This window comes from Zonotrichia albicollis, chromosome 16 (genome assembly GCF_047830755.1).
Source record: "Zonotrichia albicollis isolate bZonAlb1 chromosome 16, bZonAlb1.hap1, whole genome shotgun sequence".
Lineage (NCBI taxonomy): Eukaryota > Metazoa > Chordata > Aves > Passeriformes > Passerellidae > Zonotrichia > Zonotrichia albicollis.
The window spans coordinates 1056985-1084882 of NC_133834.1; the positions used below are offsets into that span (position 1 = coordinate 1056985).

At 54.6% G+C, this 27898-nt stretch overlaps 1 protein-coding gene across 3 annotated transcripts in view; it reads right to left on the reverse strand.

Moving 5' to 3' along the window:
• Positions 1-230: 230 nt before the first annotated feature.
• The window catches only part of TRAF7 (TNF receptor associated factor 7), a 28360-nt gene continuing 692 nt past the window's right edge, over positions 231-27898 (reverse strand). The window contains exons 1-21 of one of the 3 annotated variants that reach the window (XM_074552938.1): positions 26938-27684; positions 20098-20216; positions 19869-19926; positions 18766-18857; positions 13551-13667; positions 12238-12330; positions 10581-10614; positions 9133-9316; positions 8347-8481; positions 7057-7274; positions 6794-6867; positions 6281-6329; positions 6026-6153; positions 4973-5055; positions 4797-4836; positions 4405-4521; positions 3292-3414; positions 2466-2585; positions 1769-1900; positions 1448-1567; positions 231-934 (exon numbers count right to left, since the gene is read on the reverse strand). In XM_074552938.1, coding sequence (XP_074409039.1) covers positions 920-934; positions 1448-1567; positions 1769-1900; positions 2466-2585; positions 3292-3414; positions 4405-4521; positions 4797-4836; positions 4973-5055; positions 6026-6153; positions 6281-6329; positions 6794-6867; positions 7057-7274; positions 8347-8481; positions 9133-9316; positions 10581-10614; positions 12238-12330; positions 13551-13667; positions 18766-18857; positions 19869-19926; positions 20098-20178 — 2013 coding nt within the window. In that variant the 5' untranslated portion in view covers positions 20179-20216; positions 26938-27684 and the 3' untranslated portion in view covers positions 231-919. Of the gene's footprint in view, positions 935-1447; positions 1568-1768; positions 1901-2465; positions 2586-3291; positions 3415-4404; positions 4522-4796; positions 4837-4972; positions 5056-6025; positions 6154-6280; positions 6330-6793; positions 6868-7056; positions 7275-8346; positions 8482-9132; positions 9317-10580; positions 10615-12237; positions 12331-13550; positions 13668-13894; positions 15851-18765; positions 18858-19868; positions 19927-20097; positions 20217-26937; positions 27685-27898 lie in introns of those variants that run through there. The other 2 variants (XM_074552937.1, XM_074552939.1) reach the window with 2 other exon arrangements.

The following is a 27898-nucleotide window of genomic DNA, read 5'->3' on the forward strand; positions in this document are numbered from 1 at the left end:
ACAAAAATAAAAAAATAAAACCCCTGCCGGGCTGCCACCACTGTTTGTGTCCCCAAGCCCTCCTGAGTCCTCGTGGCGTGCTGGGTGTTTGTGCTGCACAGTCTGTGGGGTGCTGGGGCCTGGCTGGGAGCTGTTCCCTGTGGAGTGTAGGGCCCAGGCACTTCAATTTTCACCCCATGGGGCCAGTGCTGGCTGCTGGCTCCCTGCAATAACTCACACCGGGCAGGAACAACTCTTTCTGCTTTTATTGTCAATGAAGAAATAATCAAATCTATATTACAATCTTAAAAACAGTAGAAAATGTGAGTAAAAATGCAACGGAGGCTTTTTGTCTTTAATGTGGAGACCATTATTACAGGGTGGTGAACAATGGGCTTGTGGAACTTGATTTGAGAACTAGCTGTGGCAATAAAAATCGTACCTGGCTACTCAAGGAAACACCTCTTCCCAGCTGGATCGGCCCGGCGCCTTGGCAGTAAATTAAATACTAGAGACAGACAGGGGTCGGGTGCCCACCCAGGGTACGGCCTAAAGCTCAGTCCTGCCACGGACAGGGGCCCAGCCTGTCCCCACAGGACACACGGATCTGTCCGCTCCTGGCACTGGCACTGAGCCCCCAGGCCCAGTGTCACCCCAGCGCCAGCCTGGGGGTGTCCCCAGCTGGGGGGACACAGGCAGAGGAGGGCACTGGCACTGGAGGAGCTTCCACTTTTCCATCATCTGGGGCAATCTGAGGGAACACCTGGAGCGTCCGTGGGGCAGAGCCGTCCGCAGAGCCGCCGGCCGAGGGGCAGCAGCAGCAGGCAGTGGTCAGTGCAGGAGGAGCTGCAGCAGTCGTTTCAGTGGCGTGGTCACCCACAGGCCGATGGAGGGGAGAGTTTTTGGTCTTTCAGTGTGCAGGACTCGTGTGACGCTCTCGTTAGCACGTCCAGACCTGCGGACAGACGATGGCACCGCAGGCAGTGACTCCTGAGCAGCCCTGTGGGCTTCCCCTCATCCCCACAGAGCCTCCCTCTGCACTGCCAGCATCCACAACACTGTCAGGAGGGAGACCTCCCTCCCCTGGAGAACCATCCCCTTGTTTCAAAGAATCCCAGAATCATTAAGGTTGGAAATGACCTCCGAGATCATCAAATCCAACCTGTGACTGATCCCTACCTTGTCACCCAGCCACATCCCGTCATTTCCTGGACACCTCCAGGATGAGGACTCTACCACCTCCCTGGACAGCCCCTTCCTTAGCAGCCCTTTCCATGAAGAAATTCTTCCTGATGTCCAACCTGAACCTCCCCTGGCCCAGCTGGAGGTTATGTCCTCTTGTCTGGTCACTTGTTCCCTGGCAGCAGAGCTGAACCCTCACCTGTCCCCACCCTCCTGTCACTCTGACTCCTAACTCAATTCATGCCCTACAGGCCCAGACCAGCAGGAGCAGCCTGAGCAGACCCACCTTGACAGTGCTGTCCACAGCGCCGGAGAAGAGGCGGCCGCGGGACACGGCCAGGGCGGTGACGCTGCCCTGGTGGCGCAGCAGGGTCTGGGTGCAGATCATGTTGTCCATGCTCCACACCTGCGGGGACACACGGGGAGGTGAGCCCAGCACAGCCCGCAGCACCAGGAGGGACAGGGATGCTGCATGTCACGGGTGACACAGGTGACATGGGTGACACGGGTGATACATGGGGGCCCTGGGGTTCCCCCCACCCTTCCCTTGGGGCTCCTGGGCTGTCCCAGAGCCCAGGTCCAGCCCCACACACAGCCCCACACGCACCCTGAGCGAGCGGTCGTAGGACGCGCTGAAGACTTTGGTTTGATCGGGCGTGGAGATGACGGCGAGGGCGTAGACTGTGCCCACGTGCCCGGTCAGTGTGCGCACCTGCTCCTTGGTCTCGATGTCCCACACCTGTGGGGACAGCTGGGCTTGGGCATCACGCTGTGCTGAGGCCACCCAGCTCCCCTCTGGCAGCTGCTCCTGCCTCCATGCACAGTACTAGGTGCTGTGCCCGAGGGGATGGGCAGAGCCAGGTGCCCATGCCATATGTGCATGAGGTTCTCCTGTGCCCATCTCATATGTGGATGAGGTTCTCCTGTGCCCCTCTCCAAGCCCCTGTGCCCATCCCAAGCCCTGTGCCCATGCCATACATGGATGAGATTCCCCTGTGCCCATGCCATACATGGATGAGATTCCCCTGTGCCCATCCCCAAGCCCAGCAGCCTATCCCATACATGGATAAGGTTCTCCTGTGCCCATTCCCAAGCCCTGTGCCCACCCCCAAGCCCTGTGCCCATCCCGTATTTGGATGACGTTCTCCTGTGCCCATCGCCATACGTGGATGAGGTTCCCCTGTGCCCATCCAAAGCCCTGTGCCTGTGCCATACATGGATGAGGTTCTCCTGTGCCCATCCCCAGGCTCTGTGCCCATCCCCAGGCCCTGTGCCCGTCCCCAGGCCCTGTGCCCGTGCCATACGTGGATGAGGTTCTCGTAGGTGCCACACACGATGTGGTGGTTGGTCACGGCGATGGAGTAGACGCTGCCTCCCGACGTCTGCAGCACGTGCACACACTCCAGGTTCCGGATGTCCCAGATCTGGGAGAGATGGAGCAGAGGCAGGATGAGACCCTTCTCCCCAGGGGAGATCCCTTGCAGCCATTCTGCCATGCACAGAGCCAGCCTGGCTCCCCGTGTGCCCAGATCACACCTTTAGGGACAAACCCATCCAGCTGGGAATGTTCAGCACTGCAGAGCAAATCCCTGTTATCTTATTTAGCTGCCCAACTTTAAATATCCAAGCTGGAAAGGCTGTGTGGAGACTTCACACCCTTTGTGTGTGACTGCACACACAGCCCAGTCCTTGATAGCACTAAACCCCAACGCAGACAAATTAACAGAGATTCATTAACCCTGAGAAGGGCAACTTCCAATTTTCCTGTGTCCCCCAGACAGTTCACCCCTGAGAGGTGACCTATTCATCAGAACCTGAGCCAGCACAGAGGAGGGAGGGCACTGGGAACCCTCACACGGATTTATGGCAGCTCTGCAGCCAGGCAGTGACCTTCCCCCGTTATCAGCAGGAGTGTCAGTGCAGATAAGGCTGCAGCAGCCTCGAGGCGCCAGGGCTGAGGCCCCAGTTTGTCCCAGGGAGCCTCCCCAGCAGCTCCCGAGGCCCAGAGATGCAATCAGCACAGGAAACCCCTCATGTCAGCAGTGCTCTCACATCCCAGCAGCTGCCTCTGGTGCTGCTGCCCCAGTGCAGAGCCCAGAGAGGGACAGGGAGAGGGGCTCAGGGTCCCACCTTGATGGTCTGGTAGGATCCACTGTACAGGTAGTTCTGGGAAGCCACCAGTGCTCGAACCCAGTGGTTGAGACCTGTCAGCTCCTTCTTCAGCTTGAGCTCAGTTCCCACAATATCCCACACCTGTGGAAAGCAGGGACACACACAGGGGGAGGAAGCTCAGTGGGGCTGGGCAGGACACAGCAGTGCCCACCCTCCCTCCCAGCCCTTGTGGGGATCCCTGTGCCAGCTCTCCTGCCTGATCCCACTGACTTGCAAATAAAACGCACAAACTGCTGAGCAAGCACATTCCCTGAGGGAGCCAGCCTGGAGCCTGCATTACTGCTGGCAGAGACCCTTCCCTAGCAGAGCCGTGCTGCAAAGCCCAAAGCACAGCTGCAGCAAGGAACTGCCCTGCACTTCCCCTCCCAGCCTGGCACACAGGGACTGGCAGAGCTCACTCTCCCCACTCTGAGCCCGCCTGCCTCATTGGCAGCAAGTGGCCAGGGATGACAAACCCAAAAGGTCCCGAATTCTCCTTGTGCTGTGTGGCTGCTCCAGCCTTGAGCCCTCTCCAGAGCTGAAGCACTCCAGGCCCCAGATACAGAAAAGAGCACAGTCCTCTTACAGATGGACGGGCCCATAAGCTGTCTCACCAGGAGCTGGAAGCACAACCACAGGAATCTAGCCAAGGCTTTAAAGGGCAGCCTGAAAAGCTGTTTCTGGTTTCTGCATGTTTTAGGTAGGGAATGCAGACTCAAGATCCTTTGGAGGTGGTTTCAAAACAGACAGCCTGAATCTGCAGTCAGTTCTGGAGCCCAGACACAATTCCCAATGGTCTGGGCAGGTCTGTTGGGGGCCTGAGGACACACACGCTCAGGAACTGCCAGGATACTGCAGCTGCAGGTTTAGAGCTGGAAGAAATACAGTGCTTCTGCAGCCAGAGAACAGCTTTCCCTTGAGCACAGAGCATGGCTAAACCTCTGCAGTGCTGGCTGCCCTGTGGCTCAGGAGACCTTAGCAACCAGGCCACCCACAGGTCAAAAATGGCACTTCCTTCCCCTTTGGACACTTCTGCCTCAGAGTTTGTGCCCCTGGTCCCCAGGGAGCCCCAGAGGAGCCCTGGAGCTGCACCTTGATGGCTTTGAGGGAGCCACTGAAGAGCATGTTGTGTGAGGAGACCAAAGTGCAAACAGGATTGTCGTGTGCTCGGATCGTGTTCACCTTCTGCAGGTTCTGAATATCCCAGACCTAAAACAAGAATCATGGAATGGTTTAGGTGGGAAAAGCCCTCTAAGGTCACTGTCAAGCCCACCAAAGCAGAGCACCCATGAGGGGCTGGACAGGCCACCCTGCCCCAGCCCAGAGCACCAGCCCCCTGCTCCCAGGGAGGAGCTGGGAGTGGGAAATGCAGCCTGCAGGAAAGCCCCAAGCCCACCCCAGGGCTGGATCCAGCACAGGAGGGTTCTCAGTGCCCCCTGGCACAGCAGGGGCAGTCCCTGCTGCCGTGGGTGCCCTGTACTCACGATGATGGTGCAGTCAGCAGAGCCACTGTACAGCTTATTCCTGCAATGACACAAAGGGGTCACTGAGGGACAGTGCCATGGCACAGGCAGGACAGGGGATGGAAGTGTGAGGGCATGCTCAGGGGCCCCAGGGCTGTCCCCACTCTCCCCAGGAACAGGTGCCCCTCCTCACTCACCCCTGGATGCAGAGAGCCAGCACAATTCCATCGTGACCCTCCAGGGTCTTTTGGCACTTGTACGTGGTACAGGTATCCCACACCTGACAGAGAACACGGGGCTGGAGCCTGGGCAGGATGGCAGCAGCCAGAGGAGGAAACAGGCTGCCTGGCACCTGGGCACTGCTGGCACCTGGGCACTCACTGCCTGGCAGCTCCCAGCCCTGCAGGCTTGGCTAGCACAGGGAAAGGGCTGCAGAGGGCCAGGCTGAAGCAAATGACACACAGCCCAGCAGCTGCTCCAGCTCTGCTCCCTCAGGCCAGGCCAGCACCACACTGAGACACAGGAGCAGCTCTCAGGCCCCTGCTGTAGCACTTCCCACCCATGCCAGGGCTCCAGTGGCACAGCACAGCTTCCCCTGCCACTGCAGAGGCTTTTCCCTGAGCACACAGGGCTCTCTCAGGAGGAATGTGGTGCCCAGAGCAGAGCAGGGGAGAATCTGCTTTCCTGCCCTAATGCACAGCAATATCCATTTCCTTCCACATGGCTCTACAACCAGAGCTCTGCTCCTGGCAGGGTCAGCCATGGTGTCCCCAGCCTGGCCAGCAGCCACCAGGGTGACACTGGGCAGGGCTGCTGAGGCTGCACTGGGGCAGTGCTGTCAGCCTGAGTTACTGAAAACAGGACAAAGGAAAACAAACGTGCCATAAAAAACAGGGAAAGGACACATCGGATCAGGGACGAATGTTTTGTTCAAAGATGACTTTTTATGACAAAGGAACATAAAATCAGAAGCTGAAATAGTCCTGAATAGCCTAAATGCCACATAAAGCAAAACCAGCAGCTGCAGGAATGAGATTCTAATCTTGGCCTTGCAAAGATCTCTGCTTGTCTCTCAATTTCACTAGCACATAATGTTTCCTTGCAGATAATTTTGTCCAGCTATAATCATAAAGAATCATTTGATTCTTGGGAGGAAACTTTAGGAAGCAACATCCACCCACCCCACAAATGAACTCAGCTTCTGTTCCATGTGCAAATGCAGAAGGGGCATGGAAGAGGGAAGCTCTCACCTTAATGGTTTTGTCTGAGGAGCCACTGAAGAGCAAGTCTCCTATGGAGTACACACACAGGCACCACACGGGGCCCTGGTGGCCCACAAAGGTCCCCTTGCACTTGAAGATCTGCTGAGGATCATAGGCTGCAGAGAGGAGAGCCAGGTGAGGGAGGGAGGGAGGGCAGTGCTGCTGCCCTGCACAGCTCTGAGAGCAGCCAGGAGGGCTCCCCAGGCTCCCCACACCCAGCCCAGCCATCATGGGGATACTCACATCCAAGGATGCCCATGTTGAGCCGAGCATTGATGTGGGAGAGCTCATCCTGAAAAGCACAACAGACTGTGTGAGCTGTGGGGCCATCCAGGCCAGCCTGCCCTGGGCACGGCTTTAGGACTGTCCCCTCCACTGCTCCAACCCCTCTTGTCTTCTTGATACCCACAGGGCCCTTCCTGAGCAGCCAACTCATCCCCTGGTCTCTGCTCTACTCTGTGACTGCCACCTCCCTCTGTCACCTCCCTCCAGAGGCCACAGGGCTCTGACAGCACCTCAGAGCTGCACCAAACTCTCAGTACTCAGAGAGGCCCAGAAATACCTCTCAGAAAATCCTGTCCTCACCCTGCAATTCCCCACACTGCTTGGATCTGCTCATCTCCCTGCTTTCTGGGGACAATGCCCTGTAAAAGACCCAGGCTTTGGAGCAGAAGCTGTCCCCAAAGGCTCCCCCCACTGCAAGGAAGCCCAGGCAGGGGCAGAGCCAGGTAACTCCAGCCCAGGGTCCCTCCTCACGTTCAGCATGGAGGCGTCCCTGCGGAATTCCATCAGGTCCTCGCTCAGCTTGCTCTGGTTCTCATCCAGCACATCTGTGAGACAGGGACAGGCCCACAGTCACTGCAGAGCCACTGCTGGCACCCCAGGGAACAGGCAGAGGGCACCCACTGCCCCCCAGCCTGGGAACACACTGCTGCCATCAGCAGGGAGAGCAGCCCTGTAATGCAGCACAAAGAGCTGCCCTGTCCCTGCAGCACAGAGCTCGTGTGCTGCACGCTCACCAAACTTCAGCTCCAGGTTCTTCTCCAGCTGGTCGATTTTCTCCGAGAGCTTGCCCAGCATGGAGCGCAGGAAGGCGATCTCCTGGTCCTTCTGGGCCATGGCCACCTGCATCTCGTGGAAGCGATCGTCCGTCTGCTGCAGGAACTCCTTCAGCCCCTCGAACTTGCACGTCTCCAGGTGGGTCTCGTAGGTGTCCTGGTTCCCTATGAAGGCACACCTGGGGGAAGGCAGGTGCTGGCTGGAGCAGGGCTCTCCTGGAGCTCCTGGCTCAGCCTGTGTGGGTCCCCAGCTGTCCTGCTCCTCCTGCCAGCAGCAGGGATTCTGTGGTTCCTGATCCTTCAAAGGGTGGGCTTGATCATGGTAGAGGTCCTTTTCAGTTTTAATCATTCTGTGATCCTGCTGGGAGAGGCAACTGCAGGACAAGAGAGGCCAAGCAGCTCCCACCCTTCCAGCCAGGGCACTGGCCCCAGATTGGACTGTCTGTCTGTCTGGGAAGTTGCAAGGAAAAGCAGATCTTGGGCAGGAGACAGAGGATGGTGTCAGTTTGTTGGGCTCACCAGGAGCCATCAAAACCAGTGGAAAAAACTGCAGCTGACCTCAGCAGATGCTGCCTTGGGCCTGCAGCATGGCACAGAGTCAGGGCTGCTCTGCCAGGACTTGCCTTGCTCTGCCTCTGCCAAGACATGGCTCAGGATCATGGAATCATAAAATTGCTGAGGTTGGAAAAGGCCTCCAAGATCATCAAGTCCATTTGTTCCCCAAGGCCACCATTAACCCATGTCCCCAAGTGCCATATCTAAGTGGCATTTAAATCCCCTGGGGATGGGCACTCCTCCACTGCCCTGTGCCAGTGATGGAAGAACTTTCTGTGAACTCTCCCTGCACAGTAAACCCAAGCAGGGGCTGCCCTGGGGCTCGGGTGACAGGGAACCCTCTGGGGTAGATCAGCACTTCCCTTGCCTGGGACAAGGCCTGCTTGGCAAGACACAGCCATGGTGCTCAAATTACTCTTGTCCTCATCTCCCTCTCTTCATGCTGACTCTCCTCCAGCTCTTCGACCTGTGCACTCACCTTCCTCATCCTCCTCCTCACTGTGACCTGTCTGTTCCCACCCCAAGGCTCCAGGGCTGCCTCCTGCCACCCCTGGAACCCCCAGCTCAGCCTCAGGCCAATGCAGAGCACTGGGAGAGCTGCTCAGAGCCTCAGGCCACCCCAAGGCTGCAGCAGCCACAAAGCAGCTCAGTCATGAGCTCAGTGCAGTTCCCCAGCCCAAAGCATCAGCTCCTTACCCATATTTGGAGTGGGGACACTTGATGTGCTCACACTCCTTCAGGTGAGCCTCCAGGTTCATTTTGAGGAGGGGAGGGCAGCTGGGGTTGTTGGGGCAGCGCACGGGCCTGTAATCACAGCTGCTCTCATGATCCCTGTGCACGGACAGAAACAAAGGCAGGAAAATCAGCAACGAGCAAAAATTATTGGGAACAACACAGATCCTCAGGAGAGGAGCAAACCAGCCCTGGGAGGCTGTCAGATGATCCAAAGCCCCCTGCTCTGAGGCTGCAATTCCAGCTTTAAATTCTCATTTGGCCAGAAAACTGAGAGTAATAATAGGCCACATTTTCACAGGGCACATCTACTTCTGCAGCTGATGGGCTGAGCCTTCAGGCAGCCATCAACAACAGGAATGGACAAGGAAAACAGGGATGGTGAGGGAGATAGAGTTAAGATTCATAGGATATAATGAAGATAACAAAAAGAATCCCAAGTTCTCTACTTGACCTCAGCCATGGAGTTTCATCCCAGATGTGAGATGGCTGCTCTCACAATGCACCCCTGTCCCAGTGCTGGCACTCAGGGAGCAGAAAACAGCGTGGTACCCCTGACACCAGCCCTGAGCTGTCCCCTGCAGCCACCCTGCTCATCTCCCTAGCACAGCCAAACAGAGCAGGGCTGGCAGGAGCTGCATGGCCACAGGGCAGCTCGGACAGGCTCAGCCCTGGAGCCTCAGGGCAGCTCGGGCAGGCTGGGCTGGCAGTGCCCTTTCCCTGGGGAGGATCCCTGGAAGGAGCACTCACTTCCTGGCACTGAGTTTGATGGTGAAGGGGCAGCCTCGGGGGTCCACCTCGAAGGCAGGGCTCTTGCTGCTGGCGGCGGGCCGGCAGCCGTACTTGCAGTGGATGAACAGCTCCCCGATCTGCTCGGCCACCGCGATGTTGTTCACCACCACCGTCAGCTTGGCGTTGTCCACGGGGCACTTCTCTGCCAGGGAGGGAACGATGGCACAGTCACTGAGGGCTCACACAGGGCACTGGCATCTGCCAGAGCCCCTGCATGGAAATTGTGGTTTGTGCCTTCCCTGGTGGGGTCAGCCAAGTCCCAGGTGAGCGGCCATGGAAAAAGCCAGGAATATTCACATAAGGCCTGCCAGCCTTCATCTTTGGTTGTCTTGGGGTGTGGGAAAGTTACAGTTTATGTTAAGGCATAATGATTGAGGGAGCTGCCAGTGAAAGGAGCCCACACTGATTCAGACTGCCTTGTGCTGGCTGAAGGGTGAGTGTTCACAGGCACTGAGCACAAATCACCACATCCCCCAGCCATAACCCGCTCCTCAGCCAGGCCTGGGCTCAGCTCCTGCTGCCAGCAACCACTGGAACCCAGGACCATTCAGCTTGGAAAACACCTCCAAGATCATCGAGTCCAAGCCTTGGACTGATCACCACCTCGCCAACTGAGCTCTGTATCACATCCAGCTGTTTATGGAACACTGCAGGCATGGGGATTGCAATTGCAAAGCATTTTGCCACAGATCTGTGGGCTGGGGTTGATATAGCAGAGTACAGTGAGGGGATTAACATGCAAAGCAGAGGGACCTCTTGTGTGTGGAACACAAAAATCTTAAGGCAGAAAGAGCTGCTGCTCTGCAGGACTCCCCAGGGAGCCTCCTCAGGGCTCACTGTTCTGGTAATGCCAATGGCTTGGCTCTGTGCTGAACAACAGCTTGCCAAGAGGGCTTGTGCCAAAAAAAGTCTTTTCTTTGCAGCCAGAGTCCAACCCAAGTGGGAGCTGGTTAGCCCAGGCCAGCAGCCAGGGGCTTGGGCTCTCCCAGGGCTCTGGAAGAGCTGGGTGAGCTAAAGCAGCTCAGTGGGGCTCAGCCAGGGGCCAGAGCCCTGGCACTGAGGGGATGGAGAGAAGGGATTGATGCCAAATGTGGCCCCTGCTTCTTTATCCAGGCAGCCACAGAAAGCTTTCAGTTTGAAATCAGTGGGTCAGCTCTGGGCGAGACACGTATTATCCTGGGATTATCCAGTGCATTTTCCAGGATCTGAGAACATCCTGTGCCCAGTCCATGCTCCAGAGTGCACCAGTGGCCCCCAGCCCCTCACTGCTGCAGTGCCACGCCTCACTGACAGCTTGTTTTAAGCCCTGTGGACATTTTTCTGCAGGTTTCTCTTTAGGTGAAAGCAAATCAACCAGGAAATAAGAGTGTTCTGGCTGCATCACACAAGAACAGCCCTGTACTCACCAGATGTTAAGGCACATCTCCTGCAAAACGTGTGCTGTGGAGACAGAGAGCAACAGCAGCGTCAGTGTAAAACCAGTGGGCAAATGATTCCCTGTGGCTGCCCCTGGGAAAGGGGGGACACAGCACAGCCTGGGCTCAGAGCCTCAGCAGCTGCTCTGCCTGCTCCAGCTCAGGGCAAACCCCAGCTGCTTGCTCAGGGTGAAGCACAGGTCCTGAACACACAGCTTGGAGCTCTGACCTTCTGCCTGCTCAGGATCAGGCCATGATCAAGGTGAAAGCCAAAGCCAGGGGCATGTTCTGCCACACTGATATTCATGGGATCACAGAATCCTGGAATGGTTTGGGTTGGAAGGGAACTTAGAAATCATCAAGTTCCAATTCCCTGCCATGGGCAGGGACACCTTCCACCAGAGCAGGGCTCAGAGCTCCATCCAGCCTGCTCTTGGACACATCCAAGTCTTTCCTACCCTCCACATCAGCACAGGGTTTCTCTATGGGTTTCACCCTCCCCTGTAGCCCATGTCATCCCTCTCACCCCTCTGAGAAGCCCTTGGGGAAGGGGAAGCCTGGGCTGTCCCCTGTGCCTCTCCCTGTCCTTGCCCAGCCAGCCCACCACATCCATCCCTCTGGAGCCCTCTCAAGGCAGCAGAGGCAGCCCTGTCCTGCTGCCAGGCAGATGGAACAGCTGGTTTGTAAGCCCATTAAATGCTCTGTAAATTTGAGCACTTTAAATAGCTCCCCTCTCCGTTGTGACAGTTTAACTTGACAAACCAGCAAGCACAGTCTAACACACTAATGAACACAAAGGCTGCAGCTTTCACTGGTCCTGATCCTGCCCTGTGCATTCCCTGGAGCCTCCTCAGCCACGCTCCCTGGCCAGGGAGCCAGCTCTTGGCAGGGCTGTGAGTCCCCCTCTGGAGCTGTTATCTGCTGCCCTGCTCCCATGGCCTTTTCCTGCCCAGCACAGCTGCACTGAGCTCCCTCCAGAGCAGGACTGCAGATGAAGCCAGGCTGCTTCCTGCAGTGGGCCCTTTTCCACATTAACCACTAAATCTCAGTGTCTCTGTGCAGAGCTGTTCACTGGAATGCTGCAGCCAAACTGCAGCAGCTTGCAGCACTTTTGGGGAATGGCACCCTCGCTGCCATAAACAATCCTGAGCTCTGCTGCTGCTGCCCCAGCCCCATCCTGGTGATCAGATCACGTCACAAGCATTAGAGCCATCTCAAAGCCATCTTTCTTCACAAGGAGCACAGGAATAATATACAGCTTCTATTAAACCCCAGTAAAATGGAATCCAGAAGAATATTCATAACACCTCGTGCCTTTCATTTGAGGATCTCAAATCCCTGTGCAAGCATTAACTAAATGAAGCTTCAAGCCATTCTTGTTTTATAAGCAACACTTCCTTCACAACTGAAGCACAGCCACTCCTGGGGTGCCCGGGAGCTCCTGCAGAGCCCTGCAGGAGGAGTTTCTGACCTCATGGAAGCCACAGCAAGGAGACTGAACATGGCCAGGATGGGGTGGCTGGCAGTCCAGCTCTCCTGGGAAAAGCCATCCCACCTAGTTTTGCTTGGCAGTCTCCAGGGAGAGACAGAGGGGACAGTCCAGGCTTGAGTGTGGCTCAGCCAGGGTGTTTGGGAGAGCCATGCTTACCCCACAGGTTGTGATGACGGGATCCTTGAAGACACTGCAGCACAGCTGGCAGCACAGCTTCACAGAGGGCTGCTCTGCAAACACCAGGGGCTCCTGCAGGGCACACACAGCGGGGGTTAGTCCAAACCAAGAGCCTGCAGCACTGCAGGAGGAATATCACAACCCCTCAGTGCTGAGCCTCGGGGAGCCTGGGGCACACTGAGGGTTTTTCATGGCCTCAACATAAAATTCTGTCTGGATCTGCTGAGCTCCAGTAGGGGAAGGATGAACTTGGGAATGGCTGGGGACCCTCACTCAGCTCATCACAAACTGGAGGCCACCAGCATCTGGCAGGATCAGCACCTGACAGCAAACTGCACACACCAACTCCAGTGATTCAGGCTCACTGCATGAGCTGCACTGGCTGGGACTTTCTCCTTGGTTGGCCTGAGCAGAGAGTTGTCAAAATTGTAGTAAGCCTGAGCTGAAGAGCAATTTTAGAGCAGCCTGCACTCTTGTGCTTTTGAAGCATTCTGAAGGAAGGGCTCCTTCACTCCTCAGGAAGCAGAAACAGCATTGTTTCTGCTGCAATGGGCCCATCTCTCCAGTTTTGTTTACCAACTAGGACAGGCAGCACAGGGCTCCAAGCACGTCCTCCCAGAGCACCACGGCTCTCCATGCTCACATTTCAGAGCATTTCCAATCAATCTCTGCAGTTCCCTCTGTCTTTTCATCCTGTGCTGCTCTCAGAAATGCAAACACAGCCCCCTGGGTTCCCAAATATGAAACAAACTCTTATCCTAGATCAGTGGCAGAACGCCGCCTGACCTCTAATTCATCAAGTTTGGGGTTGGTTACTGGGTCACAAGCTAAGCTCAGTTTAAAAGTACCCTCCCCCAGCATGCAGACAATTCCTTGCACCCTCCTGGGGCTTACAATCAAGTCTGTGGGGTGCCACACAGCCCTGAATGGGGATGGGGCTCCAAATCCATGGGGAATTGTATTTTTTTGCTGCCTGGGGCCAGACCACCAGCCTGAGCCTTGCAACCCGCCCTGCTCTGCTGCAGGGCCAGGGAATCAAGCAGGACTTTGCACAGACTTACACAGTTTTTCTGGGAAGCAAAAAAGCCTCACCATTGTCCTTGCTTTCCAGGCAGGGAAGTGGTACAGGAGGAAGCAAAGTCAGTGGTGGAAACAAAGTGAAACGCAGGAGCCTGAGGCAGGCACCGCACAAAATCTGCCCCTGAGAGCTCTGCGTACTCACAACAGCCCACTAAGTTACTCTGCCACTGAGCTTCCTAATCCTGCTCCTTGAGGCAATCCCAAATACCTACTGGCTCCTCCTCTTCCTCGTGGAGCGAGAACGTGGAGCGCAGGGACATGTTGGACTCGGAGTGCAGGGAGCGGACGGAGATGGCGGAGTCGGAGCGGCGCGGGGTGCTGATGGGAGGCTGCGGACACAGGGCACCTCTGGTCAGTGCCATCATTCCCAAAGTGCAGGCACGGCCCCCAGGCTCAGCTCTCCCCCTCCACAACACTTCACTGAGCGGCCCTGCTGCTGTGCCCTTCCCTGCCCCGTGCCCAGACTGGAGTCACTGGGGTTCCACTCCCTAAGCCAGGCTGACACCGACATTCCAAGCACATCACCTTCTCCAACGGGCATTCCCTGCACACTTACCGTGCACACCCGCAAAGCAACGGCCTGCAAGAATTAATCCTTCATGGAAAGCTCTGTAAACCTCCCCCAGAGACCGCTCCAGCTCCTGCAATGGCTCTAATCTCTGCAGCAGCACTTGTTGTTGCACTCACTATCTAACTTCTGCCAAATTTCTTTGCGTAAGTGCGGAGACTTCCTTCTATTGAATTCTCTGTAAGCCCGGCTCTGCCGCTTCCTGCTCGGGAGGGGAGAGCAGAGCACACACCGAGCACCAATCCAGAGAGATCCTCTGCCATGGCAGCCCTGGGATTGGCTTGGAGGGAGTGCTGCTGCTGGAATATTAACCACAGCACGTCTCCCAGGGTGGAATGGCAACCACCAGCACGTAGCCAAGGTGCCATTCGGTGTCAAAGCACCACTGGAGGCTGCAGACCGTGGGGAGGCTGGATCTGAGGAGCCAGTGCAGCTGGGAGCGCAGCCACTGAGGGGTTAGTCTGGGAGAGGTGCTGCTGCTGGACTGGAAAAGGTGCAGAGAGGAGAAATAAAGGTCTTCAATGAGCAGAATGCATGACTGGACAAAGAAACGGAAGAATGAAACCAGAAGCTTCAGACACTTCAGACGAGGCATGGTGGATGAGCATCTGCATGTGCCACACTCTCCAAGGCCTGGCTGCAGCCCCTGTCAGTCCCCAGCCCTGAGCAGTGCTGGCTGGAAGGAGCTCTGGAGATCCCTGGCTGCCCATTGGAAAAGGGACTCTCTACCTGGCCCTGGCCCAGGCCTGGCACTGCCCAGGGAACAGGGAAAGCTGCATGACCAGACTCTGCTGAGCTCCTGTCCTGCACCTTGTGGTGCACCACTTTTCCTCATGTCCATGTGAGCCTCAGGAGCTGCATTCTGTGTGCCTGCCCTGGGTGAAATGGGTGACCTCAGAGCCAGACAAAGGCAATGCAGGAGGGCAGAGGGGCAGCAGGAAATTCAGCCATGAAAGCTGCAAGATGAGGTTCAGAGGCTGCTGCCCTCCCCAGAGACAAAGCTGCAGTCCCTACAGCCTGGCTGGGCTGCAGGAGAGCAGCAGACCAGGATCCTGCTGCTTCCTCACTCTGCTCTGCTGCCTCATTTTTATGATCCTGGGCTCTGAGGAACTCAGAAATGCTGCATCTGCTTAGAAGCCAAAGCATAAATGTCTTTCCCTTAAAGACAGCATATTTATTGACTAAATACATAAACCTTAAGGAGGAATGGTTATAATGAGGTAAATCCATTTTATGTGTACCCATTCATTTTATGATTTTCCTCCACTAGAAGCAGAAATTATTAAAATAATCAGAATGACTGTGCACAGTTCCCACTCTGGAGGTGACAGGGGGTGAGGGCAGCAAAGGCAGGCCCTGCAGGGAGGCAGGTTTGTCACCAGCAGCATCCAGAGAGGATCACCAACAGAGAAGAGGACTGCAGCATTCCAGGGGTGTGAGACACAGAAGGTTTGTGTAGGACTCTGGGCTCAGCTCCCTGTGTCCTGGTTTGGATAATGCTGGTGTTAACAGCAGAGAAGGGGATGTGCTGAGAAGGATCCCTCACTCCTCGCAGGCTGGGGGGGAAAACAATGAATGGCAGAGGCTGTGCTGGCAGTTCCAGACCCTCTGGGTATCTGCAGCCTTGAGCTGCCAAGCAAACAAGGATAAAACTCAAGGGACCTCATTTCTGCACTAAACATCAGGCACACCTTCAAAGAGCCCAAGGATGGAGCACTCAGACATCTGATGGAGGATGGAGAGTTTCCACCTCTGGCTCAGAGGTGAAGCTCCCTGTAAACAACAGATCTGGACAGGCAGGCAGCCTCCATCCATGGTGTCCAATGTTCCAATATTGAGCTGCAATCTCTAGCTGCAGTTCCCACCACCTCAGCAACAGGAGCAGCCTCCTGGTTCCAGCTCCATGCAGGCACAGCAAGGTGGGGACCTGGGGCACTGTGCCCAGGCAGGAGGCCTGCAGCAATCCCTGCCCTGCACACAGAGCACACTGCTCTGCTCCTGTTTCATTAACAGCAATGCTGCCCTGCACACAGAGCACACTGCTCTGCTCCTGTTTCACTAACAGCAATCCCTGCCCTGTACACACAGCACACTGCTCTGCTCCTGTTTCACTAACAGCAATGCTGCCCTGCACACAGAGCACACTGCTCTGCTCCTGTTTCATTAACAGCAATCCCTGCCCTGCACACAGAGCACACTGCTCTGCTCCTGTTTCACTAACAGCAATCCCTGCACACAGAGCACACTGCTCTGCTCCTGTTTCACTAACAGCAATCCCTGCACACAGAGCACACTGCTCTGCTCCTGTTTCACTAACAGCAATCCCTGCCCTGCACACAGAGCACACTGCTCTGCTCCTGTTTCATTAACAGCAATCCCTGCCCTGCACACAGAGCACACTGCTCTGCTCCTGTTTCACTAACAGCAATCCCTGCCCTGCACACAGAGCACACTGCTCTGCTCCTGTTTCACTAACAGCAATCCCTGCCCTGCACACAGAGCACACTGCTCTGCTCCTGTTTCACTAACAGCAATGCTGCCCTGCACACAGAGCACACTGCTCTGCTCCTGTTCCACTAACAGCAATCCCTGCCCTGCACACAGAGCACACTGCTCTGCTCCTGTTTCACTAACAGCAATGCTGCCCTGCACACACAGCACACTGCTCTGCTCCTGTTTCATTAACAGCAATCCCTGCCCTGCACACAGAGCACACTGCTCTGCTCCTGTTTCATTAACAGCAATCCCTGCCCTGCACACAGAGCACACTGCTCTGCTCCTGTTTCACTAACAGCAATGCTGCCCTGCACACAGAGCACACTGCTCTGCTCCTGTTTCACTAACAGCAATCCCTGCACACAGAGCACACTGCTCTGCTCCTGTTTCATTAACAGCAATGCTGCCCTGCACACAGAGCACACTGCTCTGCTCCTGTTTCACTAACAGCAATGCTGCCCTGCACACAGAGCACACTGCTCTGCTCCTGTTTCACTAACAGCAATCCCTGCCCTGCACACAGAGCACACTGCTCTGCTCCTGTTTCACTAACAGCAATGCTGCCCTGCACACAGAGCACACTGCTCTGCTCCTGTTTCACTAACAGCAATCCCTGCCCTGCACACAGAGCACACTGCTCTGCTCCTGTTTCACTAACAGCAGCTTTACAAGGAAAGAAAAGGGGGCGGTGGAGGTCACAGGAGGGCTCTGACTCCTCTCCAGCTGTCTCTCTGATGGCTGAGAAGCCCTTGGCAGCTTCTGGAGGAGGGAAAACTCAGTGATGAGGAAGGGAAATCCCAGATTATTCCTTGACAAAGCAAATGAAGCTTCCTAAGAGGGTTAGTGAGTCTGCCTGGAGCAGCAGGCAGAGCAGGACCGAGGCGGTTCTGGTTTGTCAGCACCTCACACTGCTTCCTGAACCACTCATTAATCCTCTCACTGGTTTTGCTGAAGAATATTTAACACTCCGGGGGCAGTGGGCTGAGACTGTCCAAGAGGACTGAAGCTGGCTCCCAGCAGAGATCTCCCCCACTCTTGGCTGCACACCCCAGTTCGTGCCAGCGGGGTTTCCAAAGGAGTCAGGGAGTTTCTTTATCAGACCTGGCTCAATGAAATATTCACAGCCTCCCCTCCTCTGGAAAAATCCTCCCCTCTGCCCTGTGAGAGCTGCCCAGCTTGTGAAAAGGGCCCAGAGGGTCTGTGCTGAGAGCCAGGGGCAGCCTGAGCCCTGGCCCAGCTCGTGGGGTCAGCAGCGGGCTGGAGAGCTGCACTTGCCAAGGACACCAGGCACATTTTCAAAGGGCTTGTTAGAGAAAAGACCAACAACAAACAAAACCCCCACAGGCTCACATAAAACACAGCAAGATCTCTGAGCAACAGAAGGAACTTTATAGGATGCTGACAATAAAATTCTTTGCAATCTGGTGTCAAATTTATTTTAAGAAGTGCTGCAGCTCCACACTGTTGCTGACCCCAGTCTCTAACTCCAGCAGCAATGATCCTTTTATGCCTGGTGTGGAAATTGGGTCTGGTAACTTGACTATCTCTACAAACACTTCATTTGAAGTTTGTTACTAACATGTTTAGATCTGAACAGAGCTTGCGGTTGTGAGATGTGGCTGGAGCACCAGGGACAAGACAAGGCCCACCCTCAGAGCGGTCCATCCTTTCTGTCATCCTTGCTTTGCTGTTGCTGTTCTTGATTTAACTGATTTACCTAATTTAATTTCTCTCCAAGCAGCTAACCCTGAAGATTGTTGAATCACTAAATTCCCCAAAAAGAACTTGCTCAGAAGTGAGTGATAAAACTGGATACAAAATTGGGAACTGCTTTACCACCAAGACACTGGGAGACAGGAATGGTTTGTGTGGGAAGCCCAGCACAGCCCTTAGTGTCCAACATCCCAATCTGCAGTATCAAACCCTCTCCCTGTGGTCAGAGGCCCCATCTGGAGGTGGGAATAGGAATGGATTCTCTGGCCTTAAGTGCAGAGCCAGCTGGGATCCATCCAACACAGCACAGAGAGTGCCTGGCCCAGTCACAGCCCAGACATCCTGGCAGGGGCTGCTTCTCCCAGGAGCCAGGTGCTGCCTCTCAAGGAGCCTCTGGGATTTGTAGTTCCCAGGCTTTGGACCCCCACAACAATCTCAAGCAGTGTGAAAAGCAGCAGCAGCAGCAGCTCCAGCCCAGGTGAGAATGAGCTGCTTCCCCATGGCAGCAGCAATGCTGAGGCTGGTCCTGCCCCTGGGGCACACATCACAGACAATGCTGAGGGAGGCAGAGGAGACCAAAGGAGCTCCAGACACCTCTCCTTTCACCTCTGCTCTGCTAAGCCAGCCAGGAGGGTCCTGCCCACACCTACCATGCCATCATCCTCGTCCCGTGGGGAGTATGTGAGAGTGCTGGAGGAGGACGGGGTCCGGCGGTGCTGCTTGAAAGTGTTGGTCCCGTCAGCTTTACAGGGAATTAAAAAGGAAAAACAAGCAGTTAGGCTCCTCAGAAACATTGCCAAGCTATGGGACAGCCTCTGTAGCTGTAAGTGTTCCTTAGAAGAGGAAAAGACTGGGGATTCTGCAATGCTGGCTCATGACTGGATGTATCAGCACAGGCAGAACAACCCTGATCTCTGAGAGCTTGCCCAGAAAAGAGCACAGGTAATATCCTTAAAAATACTATTAAAAGGAAACCTTATACTCCCATGTATCTCAGTCACCAGTAAAAATTGCCTGGATCCAGGGAGGTCTGGATATCCCTGAGGCACAGGGGAGCCATGCTAAATTAAATATGAAATATTTGTAGAGAGATCATGTAACTGACTCTGATACGTATAAAAGTCTGAATGTAAATATTTGGGAGTCCAAAACCATCCAAGTCCAGGACAAATGTAATCCAAACATTTTTCTCAGGGAGATGTTCATATCCTTATCAAAATCAGTGTTAAGTCTTTTTGTTTCTATTAAAGGAAGGATATTTGTATCCCAAAATGAAACCAGGCCTCTCCCTACATTCCCCCCACGTGCCAGGGCTCAGGCTCCCCTCACCTGCTGAGCTTTGAGGAACAAGGCACAGGAATTGTAAATGAGCAGGGACATCTGCATTCCCTCCTGTCTGAGCTAAAAGTGGCCATGGGGTTTTACCAAAGCTCCAGAGTGACTCACAGGCAGGCACAGAGGAAAGATGGAAATTCTCAGCATTGGTGATGATTGTCACAGGGATCAATAAGACTTGGTGCTGAGCTCAGCATCAAACCCTGCTGTACTACTCTGCTTTCAGCAAAGGCTTCCCAGTGGTGCTGCTCAGTCTGCCTGGGGAGAGGAAACTCCTGTGCCTGCTCATTTCCATCCTGTCAGGACACATCACACCAAACCAGCCCCTCAACATCTGGTTAATGACCAGAGAGATTCTCCCAACAGCTTTATCATCTGTAAAAGGACAACAACCACACTCAGTACATTAAACACCCACCCTTTGTGATGGTGGTCACAGCAGAGAAGGCTGGTCCAAAAGTTGTTTCCATTCTTGTCTGAAATATTGAAAAAACCAATGTCAGGGCATTTAAAGCCTTCAGGCTTTGCCTGGGCTGCTGAAATGCTGCACACACAGTGTGAATAGTGAGATTTTAAGTGGCAGGCAAAGAGCCTGTTCCAAAAGGAGGATGGGAGCCCAGGAAGCAGGGCTGTGCTGTTTGCCTTACCCCGTTAGTGTTCTCAGCAGTAGTGATGTTGGTGGTGCCACTGGAGAAACGATTGTAGCGAGCGCTCTTGTTTGAGCTCATAATCTAGGCCAGCATCTGTTAGTCATGGGAAGCGTGCTCTGTGGGAGAAAAGGACACAAAGGGAGTTAGGCTCCTTCTGGGTATTTCCCTGGGCCCAGAGAACACTGTCCTCCAGCACAAAGCACAAGTGTTTACCTAAACTCATAAAAACCTGGATTTTCAGAAGCAAGAGGACAAAGATTCCTTCAAATCGCCCCTGAGTGAGTGTTCAGCCTTTTTTAAAAGATATTATTATCTTTTAATAAGAGCCTCATTCCTCTCCCTCCACCAGTCCATTAGGCTCAAGTTTGCCAAGTCAAGAATTCCACAACAGTAATCTGCAGAAACACACGGAATTTGCTTTCTTTAACCTCTGCTGAAACCTGATACTGCTTCAGGGCACAATTATGCTGCTGTCCCAGCAAATCTGACAAGATGCTCTCAGTCTCCTTCAGAGCCAGGAGAGCCTCAGGAAGGAGCTGCAGCTCCTCTGCCATCACACAGAGGCTCCTGGCTCAGGCTGGAGTTTCCCTCAGAGAGAGGTGAAGTGTCCCAGGTGTTCCCAGCAATTGGTTTTCTCTTACCTGGGAGTGACCAGTCCTAAATCTCCGAGCTCTTTATAAAACCACTGGGATTTCTGCACTTTCCAGAAAGGGAAACTGAGGCTCACAGAGAGAGCCAGGATCCCAGCAGAGCTGTCAGCTGGGATTTGTGCAGGATTCCCACCTCCCTGAGAGCCCTGGCACACAGGGCTGGGCACATCCTGCACACACATTCTGAGCACTGCAAGGGTGACTCTGGGGCTGTCCTCGGCCAAGGCTCTGCTCAGGGCCTGACACAGCAATTCCAGGGCTCCTGCAGCTCTGGATCCAACAGCTGGCAGGCAGCCACCACAGCAGAACCCTGGGCAGGGGATTGCTGCTCAGGTCTGAACTCTCAGAAACAACTATGGTCAAAAATTATAAAAAATCCGAAATTCCAAAGAAAAACCAAACAAACAGAAACCCCGAAACCAAACCCAAACCCCTGTGAAAAGCAGGGATCTGGATCATGTTTTCCACACACGTGACAGCACAGTCCTGGCTGCTTGCAAATGCCAGATCCCTGAGGAGATGCTGAGCACAGAGTCTGAGCTGTCTCAAAAGCAGCAGGAAGGAGCAGAGCTGTGCTGCAGCATCAGGAGAGCTGCAGGGTTTGAAGCTGGGCTGCAGCAGCCACAGGGCTGCCTCTGCCCACTGCATCCTTTGATTCTCCCAAGGGCACAGAGAGCAGAGGGAGGCAGGGAGGTGGCAGAGGGCAGACAAGGGGTTTGACCCCAGGATTTCTGAGCCCCACTGACCCAGCCCCTCTCCCTCTGGCAGCCCTGGATGAGCCCTCGGCTTCCTCCCAGCAAAAACTCCCCCCTTCTGCACAAGGCTGAGGATTCCCCTCTCCAGCTACAAAGGCTGAAGATGAGAGGTCCCCATCTGGGGTCTCCAGATGATGCAGTGCTCATAAATTAAGCAAAGCAAGTACTTCCATGAGTGATGTCAGGAACTGCTGCATCTCCTGGGATTTCCCGGCTCAAGGCTGCATTATCTCATGGCCAGTAACATGTACATCCCTAAAATCCAGGTTCCCTAGCAGTACCCCTGGGCTCACCACTCTCCTCTGGAAAAGGGATTCAGCACTCTGCTCCTCCCACAATTGGCTGGAAATAGAGAAATATTCAAATTTCCAGGGATATGAATCCATGCAACACCTACCCACACCCCCTTTATCCTGCCCTGCTCAAAGGCAGGAGCAGGGATTTGCTCCCACCTCATCAGCCATGGCAGTGAGGGTTAAGGGAACCTGGCATATCAAATATTCCTCATGGGGTTTAGGGCAAAGAGTCATTCCCAGATGGAAAGAGAGGAAAGGAGGATCAGGGCTGTCTGGAGACTCAGGCACAGCTCCATTCCCTCTCATTTTCAGGGTATGTATCACCTCCAGATGAACAGATGGAGACTCAAGCAATGGGAAACACTCAGAGCCAGGGAAAACAAAAATGGGGATAAACTGAGAGCGTGAGGAGTTCTGTGATATCATCAAAGGTTGGATCAGTTGTGACACAAACAGTGACTGCAGCCACTTGAGCCACTGCAATGACCCTTCAATCCCTGCCTGGAGCCTCCAATAAACCCAAAGTGGGGAAGGAAAGTGGAATTCAGGGATTTCCCACTCACTGGCTGGCTATAAGCTTGGCTGAGCGAGGTACCTGCAGCAGCAGCAGGGAGCTGCTGGTGTCTGCTCCAAGCAGAGACCAGAGGAATGTGAGCAATGGCAAAAATCTCCAGCAGAATATCAGCCAGGCTGCAGAACCCCAGCAAGATCTGATTTCAGCCCAAACCTCAGCACCCACCACGGCCAGGAGCATTTCAGCACAGCAGATGCCTCTCCACAGCATTGTCTGACAAGCTCCTCACACCCTCCTTTCCATCTGAGAACCTTTTCCAACTGATATCAAAGAATTTAAAAGGAGGCAGAAAAGAACTGATTGTGTCAACATTAATACCAACTTCCTACAGCACTTGCAAAAATCTCTGCCAGATCTCTGCACCTTTGCTTGGATCTGAACCCTGCCAGCTTCACTGCCCTGTGCTCCCAGCCTGAGTGTCCCTCTTGGGTGGCAGCTGCTGGGAACGCAGCCTGTGATCCACATCCTCCTTGCCTGGACTTAATTCTTTTAACATGCAACATCAGTGGTTTTTACAGTAAACAAGGAGGGGTGGAAATCTAAATCTCCCCTGGGAAAAGGAAGCTGTGGGGACCCAATATTCAGTAAATCCCACAGCTGATCATAACCAGATGTGAGGGGGGGCAGGGATAGGTTTCAGCATTTGCACATCTCAGGGATCAACTCGAGGCTTTTGAGACTCGATGAGAGGAAAAGCCTTAAAATCCTCCTTTAGTAATTCAGGCAAGGAAAACCCAACCAGCAGCAGCTGCAGAGGGAAGCAGTGCTCCCTGTCCCACTGCTGAGGGGAGATCCAACAGGATCAGCCACACATCACCCCAGAGCTGGCAGCAGAACCAGCAGCAGTGGCCTGGCTGATCCCTCTCTCTGTGGTTATTCACCCCAAGGAAACTGCTGGGCTGGCAAATTGTGCCAGAGCAGGAGTGCCTGGCAGTGGGAGAGGCAGGCACGGGTTATCCTGCCCTGCCTCAACTTCCTTATCTCACTTCTTGGGTATTTATGGCGTAAGACAGAGCTCCTGTTCCTCTTACAACAAACACTGTGCTCACAACAGAAGGGTTACACATCCCTGGCACATCCCAGGGAAATACTCCCACAAAAGCACAGGCAGGTGCCAAGGGCACAGGGTGATTGTGGGGTAATTAAGCACTCTGGGGTAATTAATCACTCTGTGACCAGCAGCACCTCAGGTGCAGCTCCTGACGAGGGCTGTCAGCATCTGGTCTGACCTGTACAGCTCAGGGTGTGAGCATGCAGAGCTACAGCAGGGCCTGAGACAAGCACCTCTCAGGGGCACCTCTCAGGGACACCTCTCCATCCATGGACACCCCTCCATCCATGGACACCTCTCAGGGACACCTCTCCATCCATGGACCCCTCTCCTTCCATGGACACCTCTCAGGGACACCTCTCCATCCATGGACACCTCTCCATCCATGGACACCTCTCTGGAACACCCCTCCATCCATGGACCCCTCTCCATGGACCCCTCTCAGGGGACATCTTTCCATCAACACCTCTCCCTGGACACCTTTCCATGGACACCTCTCCATCCATAGACACCTCTCAGGGGCACCTCTCCATCCATGGACACCTCTCCATCCATGGACCCCTCTCAGGGGCACCTCTCCATCCATGGACACCTCTCCATCCATGGACCCCTCTCCATCCATGGACCCCTCTCCATCCATGGACCCCTCTCAGGGGCACCTCTCCATCCATGGACACCTCTCCATCCATGGACCCCTCTCCATCCATGGACCCCTCTCAGGGGCACCTCTCCATCCATGGACACCTCTCCTTCCATGGACACCTCTCCATCCCTGGACACTTCTCAGGGCACACCTCTCCATCCATAGACACTTCTCCATGAATGGACACCTCTCAGGGGACATCTTTCCATCAACACCTCTCCCTGGACACCTCTCCATCCATGGACACCAAACCAGAGACAGGCAGTGGAGCCCTCTGCTCACTCCTCACTCAGCCCAGGAACACCAGGCCAGGGCTCCCAGCCTGGCCCAGCCCCAGGTGAGGATGGGCAGTAAAAGCAGCAGTGAAAGCCCCAGGGCTGCAGGTGACACCCAGCTCTGCCCAGCAGGCAGTGCCAGTTGGTGGTGAAGGGCTTATGAAAAACCTCACAAAACTAAGGAGACAAAGAGATTATATATGAGCTAAAATCTAAACCACCTGAGCCAGCAGGACATTTCTTACACTCCTTAGATGTCCATCACTGCAGGAAGGACATAAAACATGAACAGAAGCTCAGCCTTACTGACAGGACGTGGCACCTCCACCTGATGAATCTGTGGAACAGTCTTTTTACTGTTTGTGAGTTTTTCTTATAAGTGACATCAGCTTTTCTGAGTGTCTTACAGTGAGACCATAACTGTACTGAGCTGTCATCAATAAAAATAAAAGGGGTATTTTTAATTGCTGCTGCTTTTGCCAGCGCTTGCACTGACTGCAGGACTGAGAGAGAACATTCAGCAGCTGTTTGAACACTGCCATGCCTTTGAACAAATGGAGCTCAGAAAGGAAAAGCATTTCATATGGTGCTTTTCCCAAAGGATAATGAAGCCTTGGGATAGGAGAATATTTGCAATACTCCATGGGAAAACCTGAAGCTCCAGCTTTCAAACGTCCCCACAGCTGGATCTAAAGTGATTGCTCTGGTGAAATGAAGCACCTCAATTTTCCCAGAAAAATACAATTACATTAGAAGTTAGGACAGAGGCCAATATTCAGTGCTGTTCCATGACACAAAAGCTACATTTGAAGTTTTATTTCCATTTCAGGTAACCTGGGAGGAGCCACCTACAGCACCACTTTTGTTATGCAGCCCAGCTCTGACCCTGCAACCGAAATTGTCCTGTGTGGGCTCAGCAGCTCCTCGGGCACTGCTGGGCAGAACAGGCACATCCACAGCTCTGCCACACAAGGCCCTTAATCAAAAGGTGCTTCAAAAGTTGGCCCTGGCACTGCACAGCTGCGTGCTGTGCCTCTCACAGCCTGTGCTCTTCCACATCCTCCCTCACAGAACAGACCCCTTCTGAGAACATCACACTGCTAAATTATGGATTTGGTGAAGGAAAAAGAATAAAACCCCAGCCAAGGCCTGAAACCAACAGCATCCTCCCCTCCAAGGCAAAATCCTCAGTGCTGCTGCAGGTCCTTGGGAGGGAATGGCCAGATCCTGATGGAAGATCCCACACCTGAGAGCTGAGAGCAGCCACCCTCAGCACTCCCAGCGCAGCTGGTGCTCCTCAGACCTGGCTGACAGAGAACAAGGGGCTGCCAGGGCTCCACAGGGTCCTGTGGGCTGGCTCAGCTCTGCTCTTGGTGTCCCTGCTGCAAATCTGACAGAGAGGGAGCCTTGCAGCTCAGCTGAACACAAGGCAGGGCAGCAGCAAAGACTGGGGATGGAGAGACTTGGCCTCTGCTCTTCCAAGGAGGCCAGAGCAATGTTTGTGTCACCTGGACTCTGCTCTCCTGGAGCTCTGTCTGACCCAAAGCAATCAAAGCTCCTCTCTCCTCTATTCCCCAACTCCTGTGCCATGGCTGAGGCCTTTCCCAGCTGCTTTTCCTTCTGGCTGGCTGCACTGCATCCTCTGGAGAGCTGTAACCACCCCAGCACACGGTGGGATTCTTCCAGATTGAAGTCACAGCAAACCTGAGCCCATAGCCATGACTCAAACAGCACAAAGTAGCACTTCCACCCCCTGTTCCCCCCAGCATCCTCCAAAGCTTTGACACCTCGTGACACACACTCTTCTCTGCCCTCTGGATGAGGCTAGAACATTTCAGAGATCCAGCTGAAATGCATCATCTCCTTCAGAAAAAACTAAAAATCCAGCAAGTTCCAGTCACCTGCTCTTGTTTTGTACAGCTCCTTTGGGTTCTGCCACTGAGAACAAGCAGGAGGCACCTGTGGGCACCAACACTCATTGATCAAATCAGTGATCCTGGGAGAAACAGCACCAAATCCTTGACTCCAAAAGAGACCAGGGGATGTGGACACTGCCACCATGGCAAATCTGCTGACAGCTTTGAGACAGAAGCACCACTAAGTGTCCCACAACCCCAAACACCACGGACTAAACTCTGCCCCAGGGTGACTCAGAATTCCAGGGGACACAGAATCCTCCAGCCTGGCTGCTGTGCTCACAGCTCTGCCCAAGGAACACCAGACCAACCTCAGCATTGGGCTGCTGCAATCAAACACTCCACAGCCTCGCAAAGGTCACTCTGAGGGACCAGAAAACCAGCCCAACACAGCAGCAGCTGCTGGACAGGCCACAGGTACCCCTGGTAAAGTCTGCAGGCTCCAGGTGCCTCCTGGAAGGATGGAAACAGCTCCTCCCTTATTCCCAAGCTGCTGCAGGGCTCCAGGTGCCTCCTGGAGGGATGGAAACAGTTCCTCCCTCATTGCTGCAGGATCCAGGTAACTCCTGGAGGGATGGAAACAGTTCCTCCCTCACTGCTGCAGGGGAGCAGCTTCCCAGGAATGCTGCCTGACACCCAGCACCCGGAGCAAACCCTTCTCCTTGGAGCACACTCACCCCTGGCCATCCTGGAGCAGCAGAGCCCGGCAAGATGCCACCAGCATGCCCAGTTCTGAGCTGGGGACAGGCTTCTCCTCAGCCAAAGAAATGCCAGCAGCATGCCCTGAGCTGGGGACAGCCTTCTCCTCGGCCTCTTCCGCTGCAGCGTGCTCTGTGGATCGCTCCCGGTGATGTAAACACAAAGGCATGCGGAGCAGTGGGCGATATGTAAATGCAGCTGGAAAATCCCACAGCTCAGCCAATCTCCAGCTGCCTCCCGGCTTTGCCCTGGCTGCTCCGGGTTCAGTTCAGTGCAGGAAAAACAACCCTCTCCCAGCACAAGGATTTATTCCCTGATCGCAGACAGAAAAGTTCTTCACTTGCTTTAAGGGGAGTTGGAGTTTCTCACCCTCTTTTAAAGTTCCCAAACTACTCAGAATTCTGTGTAACAACAGCAACACGCTCTCTGCCTGGAGAGACAACCCAGGGAAACCCAGTTACAAGGAACAGCCACAAAAGGGCAGATCTGGGCAGCAGGACTTGCCCAAAACACAGACACTGCTGGTCGTGGGGGATTCCCAGTGCCAGGACAGCCCTGCAGAGCTGAGGCTGTCCCAGGAGCAGGCACTGCCCCCTCCAGCCCCACGATATCCTGGTCAGAGGGGCCTCTGAAGCTCCAGGGCTGTGCTCAAGGCAGAGCAGAGCAGCCTGAATGGGTAACTGGGGGTGCTGCTGCCAAAGGCTCCTGGGGTGAGCTCAGAGAGGGGTGACAGGAACCCCTGTGAGCAGCCAGCTGCCTCCCTGCTGGTCCCTACAGCCCCTGATCCAGCCCTGTGGCTGTGTCTGACCCCCCAAACCCCACCTGGAGCACTGAGCAGCCCTGTGGCTGTGTCTGAGCCCAGCAGAGCCCACCGGGAAGCGGAACCAAGGGGAATTCTCCCCGCTGCCCTCCCCAGCTCACAGCGGCAGGGACAGAGCC